General features: G+C 35.5%; 1 protein-coding gene across 1 annotated transcript; it reads right to left on the bottom strand.

Annotated features, from left to right (window-relative positions):
* Positions 1-6,560: 6,560 nt before the first annotated feature.
* Positions 6,561-7,085, bottom strand: LOC145793579 (uncharacterized). Its single transcript, XM_082876442.1, has one exon. The coding sequence runs from the start codon at positions 7,083-7,085 to the stop codon at positions 6,561-6,563; it is 525 nt and encodes a 174-aa protein (XP_082732568.1).
* Positions 7,086-16,931: the final 9,846 nt, after the last annotated feature.

Below are 16,931 nucleotides of genomic sequence, written 5' to 3'. Positions count from 1 at the left end.
CTAGAAAAGTGTCAACTCAAGACTACCATCAACAGTCTTCCAAGTTTGCTAGATTCTTCTGGTGAATTGAACTCCAAAACATGGAAGCAACTTCATTGAAATGCATATTATGATGCAATTTAAAACATGAAAGATTTAGATAAAGTCATTATTCATTGAAGTTGCACTCCATAGTCCATACATATATATTTATAAACAAAGCATAAATTTTGTTCTTTCTTCTTGTTCCAACAGTGAGTGATGAAGGTGAAAATTGGAGCGTGGGGCAACGCCAACTCTTCTGTCTCGGAAGAGTCCTGCTAAGAAGAAACAAATTTCTAGTTTTGGATGAAGCAACAACTTCAATTGATTCTACCACTGATGCCATTCTACAAAGGATAATTAGGGAAGAATTCTCAAATTGCACAGTGATAACTGTAGCTCATAGAGTTCCAACTGTCATAGACATTGACATGGTCATGGTCCTTTCTTTTGATATGCTTCTATTCCACCCAATAGCTTTTGAGTATTATCTTCTTATTTTTAAATGTTTTGGTAAACACCCCTTGCTCCAATAAAAAAAGATCAATTATAATAATTTGAGGATAATTTTATGATACACTGTTTGAAAAAATTTAGGTAAAACTTTCACTAAAGACCCAAAAAAAAAAAAAAAAACTTAAAAAGTCTAAAAAATTGGCTTATTTTTGTCTTTTGTACACTTTGTAAAAATGTTTTCCACTTTTTTAAAAAAAAAAAAATTCTAGGATTGTTTAGTCCATATGAACCTTTTATTTTTATTTTTATTTTTTTAAATTAAAAACTGACTTAAAGGTTAAAAGAATTAACTAAAGACAAAAATAAATCAATTTATATGTGCTGTGTAAGTCTTCCATTATGTTGAATTGGGTTTTAGCACTTGTTTCATTGGGTAAGACCCAATTTTTTTTAATGGCATTGTTAAGATATTCTAGACTAATGGGTTTAACTTCAAATTCAAATTGCGTGATTGTTGTAAATGTAACAGGTCATCAAAGAAGAGAGTAAGTGTTGTTGCCATAAGCAATGATGGTCTGTTTGTTTGTTTTGCTGACAAATTTGGGGTTGTTTGGGTTGTGGATTTGGATGGATTACATGAAAATCAAGCTTCACCCAGTAAGAAGAAGGCAGTGACAATTCTTGCCCACTACTGTAGCATCATTACTAGCCTGGTTTGTCGTTTGTTATCTTTGTATCTTTTCTCTTCTTCATTGCTCTGTTCTATATATAGGCATTTGTTAATGCCTACCTATTTCCATCATAATTATATCAAAAAATAGATCATAACATTAATAATACATCTAAGACTTGGCAATGCAGATTTATGCTTAGCAATTATGGGTAATTTGTTTCAGTATATTATCATAGACATTTCTATCATTCAAAGTTTTTTTGTTTTTTTTATTTTTGTGAATCAGTGGTCATTTCTCCCATTAATGATAGAAAAAAAATGGGATGGATATTATTCTAAACAGTTGTATCTTCTTACAGGAATACTCACCAGATGGACGATTCATTGTTCGTGCTGATCGGGATTTTAAAATTCGTCTAACTCATTTTCCTCCCCATTGAAATAAATAATTATTTAGTCAATTCCATTTTATTTCTTTATCCAATAATGTTAATCTTATGATAGGTTACTGTGTTTCCCAAGAAGCCTTTGGATCCTTTGGATGGAGCTCATGAGATACAAAGTTTTTGCCTTAGGCATACCGAGTGAGTGATTTTTTTTGTCATCACATGTTTATATTACATCAGTGGTAAGAGAAAACAAAGTTGACAGCAGAAAGGAATTGGGGTTTTGGCTTATGTCTCTGAGAATTTTGCTGCTTGAGCTAAAAATAAATATTTTTTTTTTGGAAAAGTTATTAACATAGTGACATTGAGAATCTGATTGTAGCGTCTTTCTAACATAATGGTCCAGATTAACTTAATACATTTTGTTATAACAGACGGATGTTTTTTGGCTGATGTTTATTTAACTTCACTTAATGCTTGTCAATTATAAGGTTTTGAACTAGATAGCTTTTGAACTACATATTTATTAATATTCTACATAGATAGCTTTTGCTGGAAAATTGAGTATCTTATCTTATCTGTTTCACTAATTGATTTGTGTGTCTTTCTCTTTGTTGAATTTCAATATCTGTGGTTCTACTCACACAGCAATGATTACCTTGAAATATGTCATTGTCACAAGGCAATATATGAGATTCCCTCTGTCAAAGAAGGCCCTGCTCAGTGGATACCAGTATCAAAACTAAACTTGTGCTCTTTTTTTTTTTTTTTCTTTGTCTAAAGGAGGGGAAAAAATAGAAAAATAAGCTTTCTCCACTGTTTTTTAGCTTGTCTAACAATTATTTGATGCAGGTCCTGCGGAAAATATGCTGGTATTTAGTTTTGTCACCTCATGATCCTATGCAGTCAAGCCTTCTTAATTCCACATTGGAGGATAAAGATCCAATAGTAAATTCCTAATTTTAGGTATGTCTATCCAATTAATCTAAAACCAATAGTAATGACCAAAAAAAAAAATAAAAATAGAGAGCATAGTTTTGTTCTGTTAACACTATTGGATGCTTGCCCTTCTGTTCTGTCATAGGTTGCTCTTGAAACAGCTTGTTACAATGGAGGTTATTCAGTAGATGACTTTATGGCATACATTCAAGGATGAATTTGAGAATGAAAAGAACATGCTTGGTGGTTCTTTAGGTAACAGAGCAGCTGAAGATTTGAGACAGAGTGTAATAAAACATGTAATCTTTCACTCATGTTCAATTATATATTTCAATTATATGCTGCAATGGTTCATCTACAAGACATTATTGTTTCTTGTAGAACATCCTTGTTGTCTCAAAGTATTACTGAAGGATTACCTTGGCGAGACTTGCTGAGCTGCTTTGTCTCATTGTTCAGGTATGCCAATACTTAATTGTGGTTTAGTCATCATCAAATGTTTGTAATGTAATCATAAAAATTTTTGTCATATGGTTATTTTTTTTTTATGAGAATACTTCATTTTGGATGTTTTTCTAGATTCTAACTTTTCTTATTTTATTTGTAGGTGACTTCCAAAAACGATCAAGCACAAGGCTGATGCTTCAAAATCATATATATTCTTTCATGTTTTAGAATTTTTTTTGGATTCCTTCATTGATTTTCCTTTTAATTTTTGTTCAATTACTTACTGGTTTTCAATGGATGGATGTTTAAAACTTGTCTCAATTAATGTTTTGAATGGAATGATTGTAAAGTTTGGGATTGAGCAGGAAAATATGATGAATTTTAATGTTATATTTAGGTTAGGTTGAATGAATTTTGTTCAATATTGGATTGAATGTTTATAAACAAAAATTGATTGTTTAAAAAAAAAAAAAAAAAAGAGATTCAACGACTAACTAATTAGTCGTTGATTGTTTAATGTCTTTTGGCGACAAAATATTTGGTTGAGAAAAGTTTTGGCGACTAAATAATTGGTCGCCAAATTCTACACTTTTGCAACTGAAATCATTGGTCGGCAATTCCTCAACTTTTGGAGACGAAAATAGTTGGTCGCCGATTTTTTGCTTTTGGCGACAAATATATTTTGTTGAGAAAATATCACTTTTTGGGACCAAAGTGTTTTAGCGACTAAATGAATTAGTCGTAGTAATGATATATTTAGCGACCAAAAATTTAGTCAGCAAATTTAACTTTTTCCCGACTAACAAAAGTTTTGGTCGCCAACTACTTTTGTCGACCCTCAATTGGCGACCAAAGTGGCGACCAAAAAAATTGGTTGCGAATGACTTTTGCCGACTAAAAATGGACTTTTGTCGACCAAATTTTTAGTCGGCAAAAGTGTAATTTTTTTGTAGTGAATATTGCCGACCAATCTTTTGGTCGTGGAATGTGACAGTTTGCGACCAAATTAGTTGGTTGTGGAAATGGGCAACAAATGCCGACCAAACTATTTGGTCGTTGAATGTGCGAATTGGCGACTAACATGTTTGGTCAGGAAAATATGACTTTTCGCGACTAAAATGTTTTAGCTACTAAATGGATTAGTCGCAGTAATTATATATTTAGCGACCAAAAATTTAGTCGGCAAATATAACTTTTTCGCGACTAAAAAATTTTTTAGTCACTAATTACTTTCTGCGACCCTCAATTGGCGACCAAAGTGACGACCAAAAAAATTAGTCGCGGATAACTTTTGCCGACTAAAAATGGACTTTTGCCGACCAAATTTTTAGTCGGCAAAAGTGTGAATTCTTGTAGTGTATATTATTTTTTAGTTTTATTTATAAAAATTAAGTTTTTGAATCATTTTTTGTTTTTAATAATATAGTAAAAGCTTATATAGTTTATTATAAGACCCAATCCGTTAAGAAATCTGATCCAAAATATCATTTTGCTAATTTGTTATTATGGGTAATAATATTAAATCTACTAATTTTAGAAAATCAAAAAATCCTATGAAAAATAAGTGGAAAATGAAGAATCACTCATGATGAGTAAGAATAATTTACTAGGACTTGAAATATCTAAAACCCTTAATAGTATATTATACTATTAATTATTTTTTATAGATTAGATTATTTCTTCATTTCACAATTTTTCAAAACAAAAATAATTTTATGAACATTTTCTTACTACTAATCTAATCCTATCTTTCTCCGTCAAAAACAAACAAGACATCATGTATATTAATCAAATAGGGCCTTAGTTAGTCATTTCACTCTCTGATGTTGTTAGTGTATGTATACTGATATAATTAAAAAAAGAAAAAGAAAAATGTGAAGAGATAAATACAACAATCTAATAATTCCAAGTCCAAATTTCAGATCACCTATACCCATTTCTTGTGCCCATCTTTTGTCCCATTTATGTAACGCCCCGAAAATTGGGCATGATATATCTATTTATGCAACAAAACTCACTTGATAGAAAACCACATATATATAGCTAACTAATCCATACACCCAGTTCCATTAAATCCCAAATGCCAAATACATGTTGTTCACATCTCAAAGCCCCAGTTCTAATCACAAACATGCATTTTACAACAAGTATGAAATGGAAGCCAAACAGATAATAATGCTTACAAATTTATCAAAGAACATTCTTGGTTGCACAAAATGGAATTTCAACTCAACACAAATACAGCCCCGAGCTTATATTTAACAAATAACAATAAAACAAAAATGAAGCCTCAGTTCTAAGTCCTTCCAAGTCAATGCCTTGGCGGAGGCATAGCACCTGTACCTGAAATGATTTCCCTTATAGGGTGAGCCACAGCCCAGTAGAGATATACTACACAACATATGAACAATGATAAGACTAAAGAGGAGTATGATCATGCTATGCTCATGATAAAACAATTTATCCCTCTTTTTATAAAGCATGCAATGCTGGGATGCAATAACAAATATAAAACCATTTCCATTTTAAACCATATCTGTTACATGAATATGGGCCCTGTGAATCTCTAAATGAGTGTCTGTAAGTAGGCCCTAATGCACTACCACTGCCATTTTTACCAGTAAGCTGGAAGGCTTGACACCTAGCCACGCGGTTCTACACCCCCTACCTAGATTCACCAAGTATTCATCTTTTCGCAAACAAAAACATTTCCAAAACACTTCTAAAAGACAGTTACATTTCCAATGAAATGAATGTAATGCAATATCCAATGCAACAAACGAGGAAATGTGCTTCATTTTACCTAAGTTTCATACATTTCTACAACAATCATAACTATCCTCCACCGATAGCTCAAAACATATATTTCTAAACGGATATTTAAACAATTAAATTCTATAAAAATTCTGATAAATACAATTTATTCCACATCTCATCAAATATGAACAACTATACTAGTTTTCATATCACAATCACGTCCGATAACCTCTCGAGATCCATTTCTAACCGTGTCGGTTTTATTCCAACAAATACATTAAGCAAAATAATACCGTTAATGTCCAAGAAAACATCATTTTCTTTTCAAACTCATTCTCCAAGCATTATTCAACTATGACATCCTATTTTGATCAAAAGCCCCAAACGTTAAACATAATTCCTTTGTTTTCTTTAAAAATACTCTTTTTGTCGCAAATTGGTAAAAATTTCAAAATCAATCCAATCGAATTCCGTTTTGTTCAAATTTAAAACATAGCTCTTTCATAACCTTACAAACATATTCCAAGTTTACACTTTCGCAATTTGGGCATCAACTCTTTATTTTTCTCAAAATTTCCCTTTTAAACAAATAAATCACAAAATTTTCAAAAATTCTAATTAATTTATTTGTAAATTTAAACTTCATATAATCAAGTAAAAGTGCATAAAGAAGTGTAGGAAAAATCCCTGCCTCAAGCCAAAAAGCTTTCAAATTTTTCGGCAACAGAAATTAAATTTTCTTAGAGCCAAACGACGTCTTTTCCACCGTCTACGTTTTGATCCAAAGCACTTCAATTTACGACCCCAGCAGAACCTACTGAGTGAGTCTTGACAAATAGACCACGGCAAAGCAGCCAACCCATGAAGTTCACTCTGAAATGTCAACTTATCCATGACTTCTTCATAAAATGGTAATTCTTTTTAAGCTTTCCAAGATCCATCAAGAAGTCACCATCCTTCAAAGCCTTCTTGCATTCAGATTTTAACTTTAGGTCAATGCTTAATCCAACTTTGCTCTTGTATGCGGCAAGAAGTTCTCTTGTACGCTCCTCTTTAGCAGATTTATCTTCTGATGTTTCCAGCACCTCTCCAGGGCGAATAACTCTTCCACCACCAAATGTTTTTGAAATGTTGATAGGTCTAGGGAAAACCCCCCATGTCGAAATCTTTGGCTTGTACATATCTGACTTGTCTTCCTCGGTTGAACTTGGCTTTGACGCCGTAGCATTTCCAAAGTTACTAGTGTCCCCAACAAGTATTTCTACATCACGCAAATCTCTTTCTGGGAATGAATCTGCCATTGGAACCAACCCAGCTGGAAGTCCCCTGCTCTTCTTCTTTTTCCCAAAGTCAAGCCCCATAAAATCAATGCTTGAAATCTTTCGTTCTTCCTTCTTAGCGACCATCTTCTCAAATAATGCATTTCCTCCCTTCAATCATTTTTTCAGACACTACCTGAATTCATTTGACTTTCCTCCACACTTTTACTACTTCCCCATTACTCCTTTGTTCTTCAGATACTCTTTTGCTTTCTCCATTCCCAGTTTAACAGAAGTCGGGACGTCCTGATTACCACCAATAGTAACTGAAAATAATGCTTCACTCTTGTCAGCAATTCCACTACTGCTACCTACAATGATGTCATTGTTTTTCTCATTTTCTTTCTCCATCTCGTTGCAGGCAGGTTCATTTATAATTCCAGTTTTAGCAGATTCCAAAAGTGAAAGTGGGTTTTGATTTTGAACAATAATAACGTTGGGAGTTGGGTTCGATTTCTTGTAGGTCGTAGCTTTGGCAAATGCGAGCTTCACTGGGTCGTGGGTCTCGCTAGGTTCCGCTTGGGATGACTTTTCTGGTGGGTTTGGGTTTGGGTTTGGGTGGTGAGAATTCAGCATTGGAAGAGGATGACGAGGCTTTAAGGGCCTTGAATGTGCAGTTTCTGGTGGGCTTTGCTTTGATGTTGATGTTGTGTGTATAGTATATTGAGAATAATCAGACCCATCTCTCTCTATAAAATATTCTGTTGGTGATAATTACAAATAAAACACTATAAAATATAAATAATAGAAATTACAATAATTATTGAAAGGGCTGAGACGCGGGAAATTCGCTCTCTTTAAGGAGATTCAAGCCCTCTACAGTTAGGCAAAGCCCCACACCGGTGCAGCAGAAAAAACCTTGACTTGTCCCTCCAGGATACAACAGCCCAACTAAGTCGTATGGTTCACCAATACTGCACAATTGGTTGAACCCAAAACTTTATCACACACACCCTTTTTATTTGCCTGATGATCTCACTCAAGACATAACAACACAACCCAAACTTCTTCTCTCGTATGTTCTAAGATATGACATAAGTTCAATATATATAGAAATGAAAACTTCTTAGGCAAGGTTCTTGATGGATAAGAATTGGTGGACTTGACCAAGACCTTGGATGACTTACCTTGGAAGTCTTGGAATGGATAGGAATGGGAAGACTTGGAGAAGACTAGGAAGACTTATTTAGGAAGTCTTGGAGACTAGAATAGGAAGCAAACTAGGTAGAGAAGAAAAGAGAAACAACCTATGAGACATTATAATATTAAAATATTTGCTAACATTCCCCCACATATTTTAATATTACAGGTAACAAAAACTGAGATTATTAGGCAAATAAGGATATTATGCATCATGGTAGGTGTGCTCTGCATTGAACCTCCATTAGTGAAACAATAATATCTACTCCAGAGCTAATAGTATGCTCAGTATTGAACTATGACTACTTAAGGGAAATAAATCATTATTGCACACACATAATATTCCAGGTGTTCACAAAAGCTTTAAAAGTTAGCACATTACGACCTTGTGCAATTCCAGGATTCATGAGTATGTTTGAGAATTAGCCCAAATCTCATAGGTAGCGGCCCCACTACCACACTCACATAGGTGAATTCTGTCAAGGGTGCTCCTATAACTATGACACCCCACTCAATAAGAGCTACAGAAATTCATTAAGAGTTTTTTTAACAACTCAGCCTCTACAACGTTACAGGATAAATGCATTTACATCATAGGGATGGAAAAAAAGTAATTTAGTGCATTTCTCACAGCCATCATATGATCGTTTTCCTCATTGAACCCAGTTACAGGATCTCTGATCCCTGGGTTGAGTATCCTCATACATGGCTCCTGCTATATTCAATGGGCTTCAACTCCATCCCCCTCGATGTATTCCAGACTCTATCTCTTGCTAAGGCCTTAGTTAATGGATCTGCAAGATTATCACCAGATTTAATATAATCCACGTTTATGATGCCATTATTCATATAAGATCTCACAATACTTTGTTTTCTTCTGATAGGTCTGGATTTACCATTATAATAACGGTTATTAACTTGACCAATTGCTGTGGTGCTATCACAATGAATTAGTATAGGTGGAATCGATTTTTCCCAACAAGAGATTTCATTTAACAAATCTCTTAACCAATTTGCTTATTCACTAGCTGTAGCTAAAGCAATAAGCTTAGCTTCCATTGTTGAATTAGCAATAATGGTTTATTTTTTTGATTTCCAACTTATAGAACCACCTCACAATGTAAATAAGTAACCAGTGGTTGATAATGAATCACCTGACAAGGTATTCCAATCGGTATCACTGTAACCTTCAAGTACTGCAGGATAATTATTATAAAACAAGCCATATTTTATGGTACCAGATAAATATTTCATAATACGCTCAATGGCTAGCCAATGATCATTGCCAGGCTTGCTAGTAAACCTGCTAAGTACTTCAACTGTATAGGCAATGTCAGCTCTAGTACAGTCAGTCGCATAACGCAAGCTACCAATCATACTAGCATATTCCTTTTGATTAATTACATCTTCATCATTTTCAATAGGAAATAAACGCACATGAGGATCAAAAGGAGTAACAGCATGCTTGCAGTTATAAAAATTATATTTTCTCAAAATTTTCTCAACATAATGCGACTGATCAAGAAATATACCATCACAGGTTTTGGTAATTTTCATTCCCAAAATATAATTAGCCTCACCAAGATCTTTCATATCAAAATGGCTACTAAGCATATTTTTAGTTTTCACGATGATATGCAAATTAGAGCTAAATATAAGTAGATCATTTACAAAGAGGCTAATAATGACATGTGAATTTTCTTCAGATTTATAGTAAATGCATTTATCACATTCATTCGTTTTATAGCCATTCTCAATCATGCAGGAATCAAATTTTTCATGCCACTGTTTAGGGGCCTATTTTAAGCCATATAGGGATTTAACTAGCTTGCACACTTTGCTTTCTTGACCGGGTTCCACAAAACTCTCAGGTTGATCCATATAGATTTCTTCACCCAGGTCTCCATTTAAAAAAACTGTTTTAACATCCATTTGATGAATTTTTAGATCATGAATTGCAGCCACTGCAATTAATAATCTAATGGATGTAACTCTAGTAACCAGAGAAAATGTATCAAAAAAGTCTAGATCTGCTTGTTTAAAACCTTTTGCAACAAGCCTTGCTTTATATTTATCAATAGTTCCATCCGGTTTAAGTTTTTTTTCTCAAAACCCATTTACAGCCAATAGTTTTACAACCTGGTGGTAAATCTACTAATACTCAAGCTTTATTGGATAATAATGATTCCATCTCATCATTTACAGCCTTGTTCCAAAAAACAGAGTCAGGAGATATCAAAGCTTCTTGTAAAGTTAATGGAGTTTCCTCCACATTAAAAACATGATAATCAGGGCCAAAATCTTTTTCTGATCTGGCTCTTTTACTCCTTCTTGGTTCAAAAACTACAGTATCTTGGTTTTGTAAAAGAGGAGTAGAGGAACCGGTTTCAGATAAAATATTTTCTTGATAATTTTGACCCCCACCATTTTTAGATTTAAAAGGAAATTTTTCTTCATGAAAAATTGCATCACCTGATTCAAAAATTATTTTGTTTTCAATATCAAAAAATCTATAGGCTGTACTATTTGTTGCATATCCAAGAAAAGCACAAGTGGCAGCTTTCACACCTAATTTAGGTCTTTTAGGGTCCACTAGTCTAACAAAAGCTAGACAACCCCAAACCCTCAAATATCTCAAATTTGGCTTATGTCCTTTCCACAACTCAAAAGGTGTAACTTTTGTTTTTTTATGTGGCACTCTATTCATAACATAACATGCAGTTAAAATTGCTTCTCCCCACAAATTTGAGGGAGCACCTGCTTCAATTAGCATAGCATTTGTTAAATCAGTTAAAGTTCTATTTTTCTTTTCTGCTACACCATTAGATGCAGGTGAATATGGTGGAGTAGTTTCATGGATTATTCCCAAAGACTGAGCAAACGAGTTGAATCCAAAAGATTCATACTCCTGGCCTCTATCACTCCTATACCTTTTAATCTTTTTACCGAATTCATTTTCGACTTCAAGAAGGAATTCTTTAAATTTTTCAAAAGCATCACTTTTACTTTTCAACAAGTATACATAAGTGTATTTTGAAAAATCATCAATAAAAGTGATAAAATATCTATTTCCACCACGTGTTAAAATTCCTTCAAATTCACATAAATCAGTGTGAATTAATTCTAACAATTTAGTATTTCTCACCACACTTTTATGAGGCCTTTTAGTTATTTTTGCTTGACTGCAAACTTCACATTTCTCAAACTTATTTGTTAGTCAGGGAATTAATCCTAAACTACTCATGACTCCCACATATCGGCTATTAATATGACACAAACGAGCATGCCAAAAAATCATAGAAGACAACATGTAAACAGAAACATGTGCTTTCTTATTCTCAACATTTAATTTAAACGTTCCATCACAGGCATATCCTTTCCCTACAAATATGCCTTTTTTAGTGATTACATATTGGTCAGATTCAATAGTCTGTTTGAAACCAGCTTTGTTAAGCAAATAACTTGACATCAAATTTTTTCTCATGGACATGTGTACAACACATCTTTTAAAATAAGCACACGTCCAGAGGTAAAATTCAGCTCAACATCCCCACACCCGAGCACCTTAGTTAAACTGGAGTCACCAAGCATAACAGTCCTCTCCTCATTAAAAAGAGTGAAGTCTTTGAACCAATCTTTATCATAGCAGACATGCCTATTGGCACCAGAGTCTGCCCACCACCCTTCTACAGATTGAACCATAAAAATATCTGTGATCATAGCCACAAATGGTTCATCGGTAACATTAGCCTGTGGTCGAGACTGTTGTTTCCGAAATTTGCAAGTTCGAGCAATATGCCCACTTTTGCCACACACAAAACATGTCACATTTATCAGATCTTGTGAAGGGGGTTCTTGGTTCCATTTCTTTTGCCTCCGGTAATTTTATATTTTGTGGCCTTCCAGTATTTTTCCAAATTTTCTTAACTGGCTTCAAATGACTATTTTTATGAAATCGACCTTTAGGTAAAGTATTTCTAGAAGTTAAATTTACCTTTGCAGTGGAATACTCTTGTGTCATAAGCGCATCTTGTCCTCGTGCTTCTTCCTCCACCCGAATCCGTGTGATTAGAGTCTCCAAGGACGTCTCTTTTTGCTTGTGACGCATTGACTTCTGGAACTCCCTCTAAGATGATGGAAGTTTGTCAACAATACCTGCTACAACAAGATTGTCTCCAATTTTGATGCCTTCAGATCTAACTTCAGTTACTAACATCTGAAAATCTTGAACTTGCTCCACCACTGATTTTCGATCTATCATCTGATAGCGGAAAAAACGGCTTGCAACATATTTTTTAGCGCCTGCCTCTTCAGTGTCATATTTGTTCTGCAAGGCTTTACAAATTTTCTTGGCAGTGGTGTAAGTAGTATCATAATAATCATAAAATTGATCTGAAAGACAATTCAAAAGATAGTATCGACATTTATACTCATCTGTGTTGTATTTTTTGAGTTTTTCAAGATGAGCAACATACTCCTCGTCAGTCATCTCTTCAGTGGGGACTTTGTTCGAATTTTTCTCGGTTAGGATATAAGCCACCTTGAGGAGACTGAGGCAGAAAAGCACATTGCCGTTCCATCTCTTGAAATGAGCTCTCTTGAACCGGAAGGGCTTGTCGAGATCGTCGGTATTCTCGTTGGGCTTCTCCAGTATTGGCTCCATGAACTTTTGCTATTTGAATCTCCTTAAAATTGTTGGTGATAATTACAAATAAAACACTAGAAAATACAAATAATAGAAATTACAATAATTATTGAAAGGGCTGAGGCACGGAAAATTCGCTCTCTTTAAGGAGATTCAAGCCCTCTGCGGTTAGGCAAAGCATCACACCAGTGCAGCAAAAAAACCCTTGACTTGTTCCCCCCCCAGGATACAACAGCCTGACTAATTCGTATGGTTCACCAATACTACACAATTGGTTGAACCCAAAGCTTTATCACACACACCCTTTTTATTTGCCTGATAATCTCACTCAAGACATAACAACACAACCAAAACTTCTTCTCTCACATGTTCTAAGATATGACATAAGTTCAATATATATAGAAATGAAAACTTCTTAGGCAAGGTTCTTGATGGATAAGAATTGGTGGACTTGACCAAGACCTTGGATGGCTTACCTTGGAAGTCTTGGAATGGGTAGGAATGGGAAGACTTGGAGAAGACTAGGAAGACTTATTTAGGAAGTCTTGGAGACTAGAATGGGAAGCAAACTAGGTAGAAAAGAAAAGAGAAACAACCTATGACACATTATAATATTAAAATATCTGCTAACATATTCTTTACACCTTTTGAACCCACTCCAGCACTCACTTCTCTCCTTTGTAAAGATATAACCTCCACTACCCTGCTGACCATGCATGTTCCATATATAATTGTATTCCATCACACAAAAACAAAAACAAAAAACATCATCATCCTATCTTCCACCACAAAAACCATCATTAGAATATATACCCTTTCTTTATTTTATTTTATTTTATTTTATTTTATTTCTTTATTATTATTATTATTATTATTATTATTATTTTGAGTCATTACAATTTATGATTTCAAGATTGACGATGTGGCAGCATGAGATGAATGGAACATAAGATGGGTATAGAAAAATAGGTACAAGAGATCCAAAACCCATAGTACCAAAGAATCAACACCAATTTTTTTATTTAGTCAAGCTTGCTATTGACATAAAGCACTAAATAAAAACAGTATTGTGGGTCCTTTATTCAGGCACTATTTGGAAAATGGCCAAATCAATTATTAAAAAAAAATTTCTCTTAAAATCATATTTGATTGTGAATTTAAATAGTGATTTGAAAATGAAAATGAAAATGTGAGAAAGTGGATAAAAAACTTAGCTTATATTTTATTTATATTTCTCTTATATTTGCCTTTCTTTTTTCAAATTCCTTTACCAATTCATGATTCAACACAATTTTATTCATAATATAATGATGATTACATTTATTTACTAAAAATTATATATCACCTCAAATGTTAGCATTATATTATTAGTGTGTGTGTCAATTTACGACCACACTGCCAATCAAGCACTCAGCTAGAGAACACTGGCAGAATAAATTAAGCCCGAATGACCTGTCACTAAAAGAAAAGATTCTGGCGGTGGTTCGTCCACCCAGGAGCGCTCCGACGATCAAGTCAGTTATCTCTCAAAGATAGCAAAAGTGCTTAACTTATTATTCAGAATATAAAAAGCATACCTTAGACCCATGAGGGTGCCTCTCTTTTATAGCCAACACTTACCTAATCCCAATAGAAGCCTAGCTTCAATGGACTTAGGATTACTGCAAATCCTGGACTCCCAGTAGGATTGGGATAAACTCTCTAAGAGTCTTACCTTTACCCAAATTGAAGTCCTCTCCCACTCTAGGACTCTTGTCCCTTATCCGCTTATCCCGGATTCCGATATTCTCGCAGATAACCTCGGTCTAGCAGAGATTGTCTCAGCGTCATGACCAGGACACGTGGCACCTCGGCTGGCACTTTGGTGCCACCTCAGCCGCGTGTTGTCACTCAAAAATTATGTCCCCACAACTACCCCCTAGGTTCTATTACCTCGGCATCCTGAGGTGATGGAACCTATATCATTCCTTCCATCTAGCACGTCGGCTAAGCTCGCTTTATCTTTCATCACCGAGGTCATCATTCGTTGGCTTTAAATGACCAAGACCTGTAATCTGTGTTCATCAAATGCTCTCGAACCAATAATCAAGTTCGTTCAAGTTCATTAAGCCGAGATCGCCTTCTTAGCCGAGGTTTTTCCTTCATTATATTAAGAACTCCGAAAGCTTCAACACGTGTATGATCTGTCATACATTGCAACTCAACCGTTTCTACGACGCGTCCTTCCCCCACTAGACCGTGTCTGATACGCGCCATTAAGTCACCTCGCGCCTGCGTGCGTCGTCTGACAAATTCGTCATTCTAGGCACATCAATTACATTTTGCTGCCTCTTTGCGTTTTTGACAAAACTTCTTCTCTTTCTCTTTATCTTTTCACTTCACGTCATTGTCTTTGTTCAAACTCTCTCTCTCTCTTACTTTCTCAATTTCCCCATTGTTGCTCTTGTGAAGTTTCTTCTGCAACCAGTCTCATTCTCCCCTCTGGCGAGGCTTCTGCTGCACTTCCTTACTTTCGACCATCGTCTGATCCCGGCAAATTTTACTTCGGCTTCATTTTTCTCCAGTGAGTTACTGTTCCTTTTTGTTTCAATTTCTGGTTTTTCTTCAAACTATTACGTCTGTATACTACTACTGTAACTTCATTCATACTCCTGATTACAAATTTGTGCATCGAATCCAATCATGTATTTGAGCATGTTTATCTTATGATTTGGTTCCTGCCTAATCCATTCTCGAGTATACGCTTTGCTTTAAATAGTTGTTCACTTCGCCACTGTTCTTGGCCTTGCACCCTTGCATACACTCTGTTACAGTGTTCTTGATAATGCATCACTTTTCTTGATTTTGAATCACATTTTTGTTTATGTTTTTTGTGTCTTTTCTAGATTCTTGCCTTCAATCTTTGTTTGCCTAGACTTAGGTTTGAGATTTTGTTTGTAGAACTCACGAATTTTAGGAAGCACTGAAACGAACTTCACTTAGATCCTCAAAACTTCTTGCCTCATCATTTTCCTGGGTTTTGCCGAGGTCCCTCAAACCCTCTCGAAGCACACCCCTCCAAAATCCAACACCTTCCCCTTAAGCCGACATCATGGGTATGTGGAAGCATAGGGTAGACACCTCAACTAAGTTAGAATACTTTAGGTAGGAGTTTTCCATCCCAGCCGACGTTCACCTTAGGTTGGCTGGGGAGGACAACTCCATTATGCCCACTGTTGACTCCATGCCATTTCCGGTCGTCTCCTTCATTGAGTGTGGACTTAGGCTTCCACTAGACATCCTTTTTCGAGAAGTCCTCCATTATTACAAATTAAACCCGATGCAGCTTGCCATTAACTCTTACCGAGTTATTAATGGTATAATTGCCTTAGCACACTGAGAAAAAGCTAGGGTAACCTTAGCCGACATTCAATACTGTTATACCATGTGTGGCCTCAAGTTAGAAAAAGGCTATGTCTACTACCTCAAACCGGGGTCCACTGAATACAAACTTGTTGCCGACCTCCCAGACTCTAACAAGGGGGCCGGGGACGATTACTTCATTGTCTCGGGCAACTAGGAGTTTGCTCCAGATGAAGACCTTCATCTCTACCCTCTTAGCCAAAAAGTATTCGTAGAGGGTAATGATAAGAACCAAGTATTACACAGACTTATTTTTCAAGTTGTTAAAACTTTATTCTTTCTGTATGTTCTAACGTCTATGTTCTTTCATGCAGTTCTTCCACAACCACCAAAAGACTTTCATAAGTCCTTCTTCTCCAGCAAGGATCTTAAGAAGTTGTTGGATCTGCCAGTCCATAGGCGGAGAGCTCCTCTACTACTCAACTTCATCTCGACCTACAAGTCGGTACTTCCCGATGTCCCAAAGAAGCAAAAAAACAAGTCTCCTCTTTCCGTCACAACTCCACCAACAACATCATCATCTCGACCAGATCAGTGGTCAACCTCAGATCTAGCTGATCAGCCATCTACCTTGGCTCCACAGTTGATCCCACCGTCTCAATGCTGACACCGACGTCGAACTGCAATTGCCGCCGAGATGGGCCGCAAGAAAGCAGTCGCAGAAAATCTTCTAGCCGACATCCCCAACACTGTCAACGCTCAACCAGCACAATCCCAGCCTCAACCAAAGCCAAAGCCCAAAAGAC

This window comes from Camellia sinensis, chromosome 6 (assembly GCF_055761805.1).
Source record: "Camellia sinensis isolate YWXY chromosome 6, ASM5576180v1, whole genome shotgun sequence".
NCBI classification, from domain to species: domain Eukaryota; kingdom Viridiplantae; phylum Streptophyta; class Magnoliopsida; order Ericales; family Theaceae; genus Camellia; species Camellia sinensis.
This window is presented reverse-complemented; position numbering and strand designations above follow the sequence as displayed.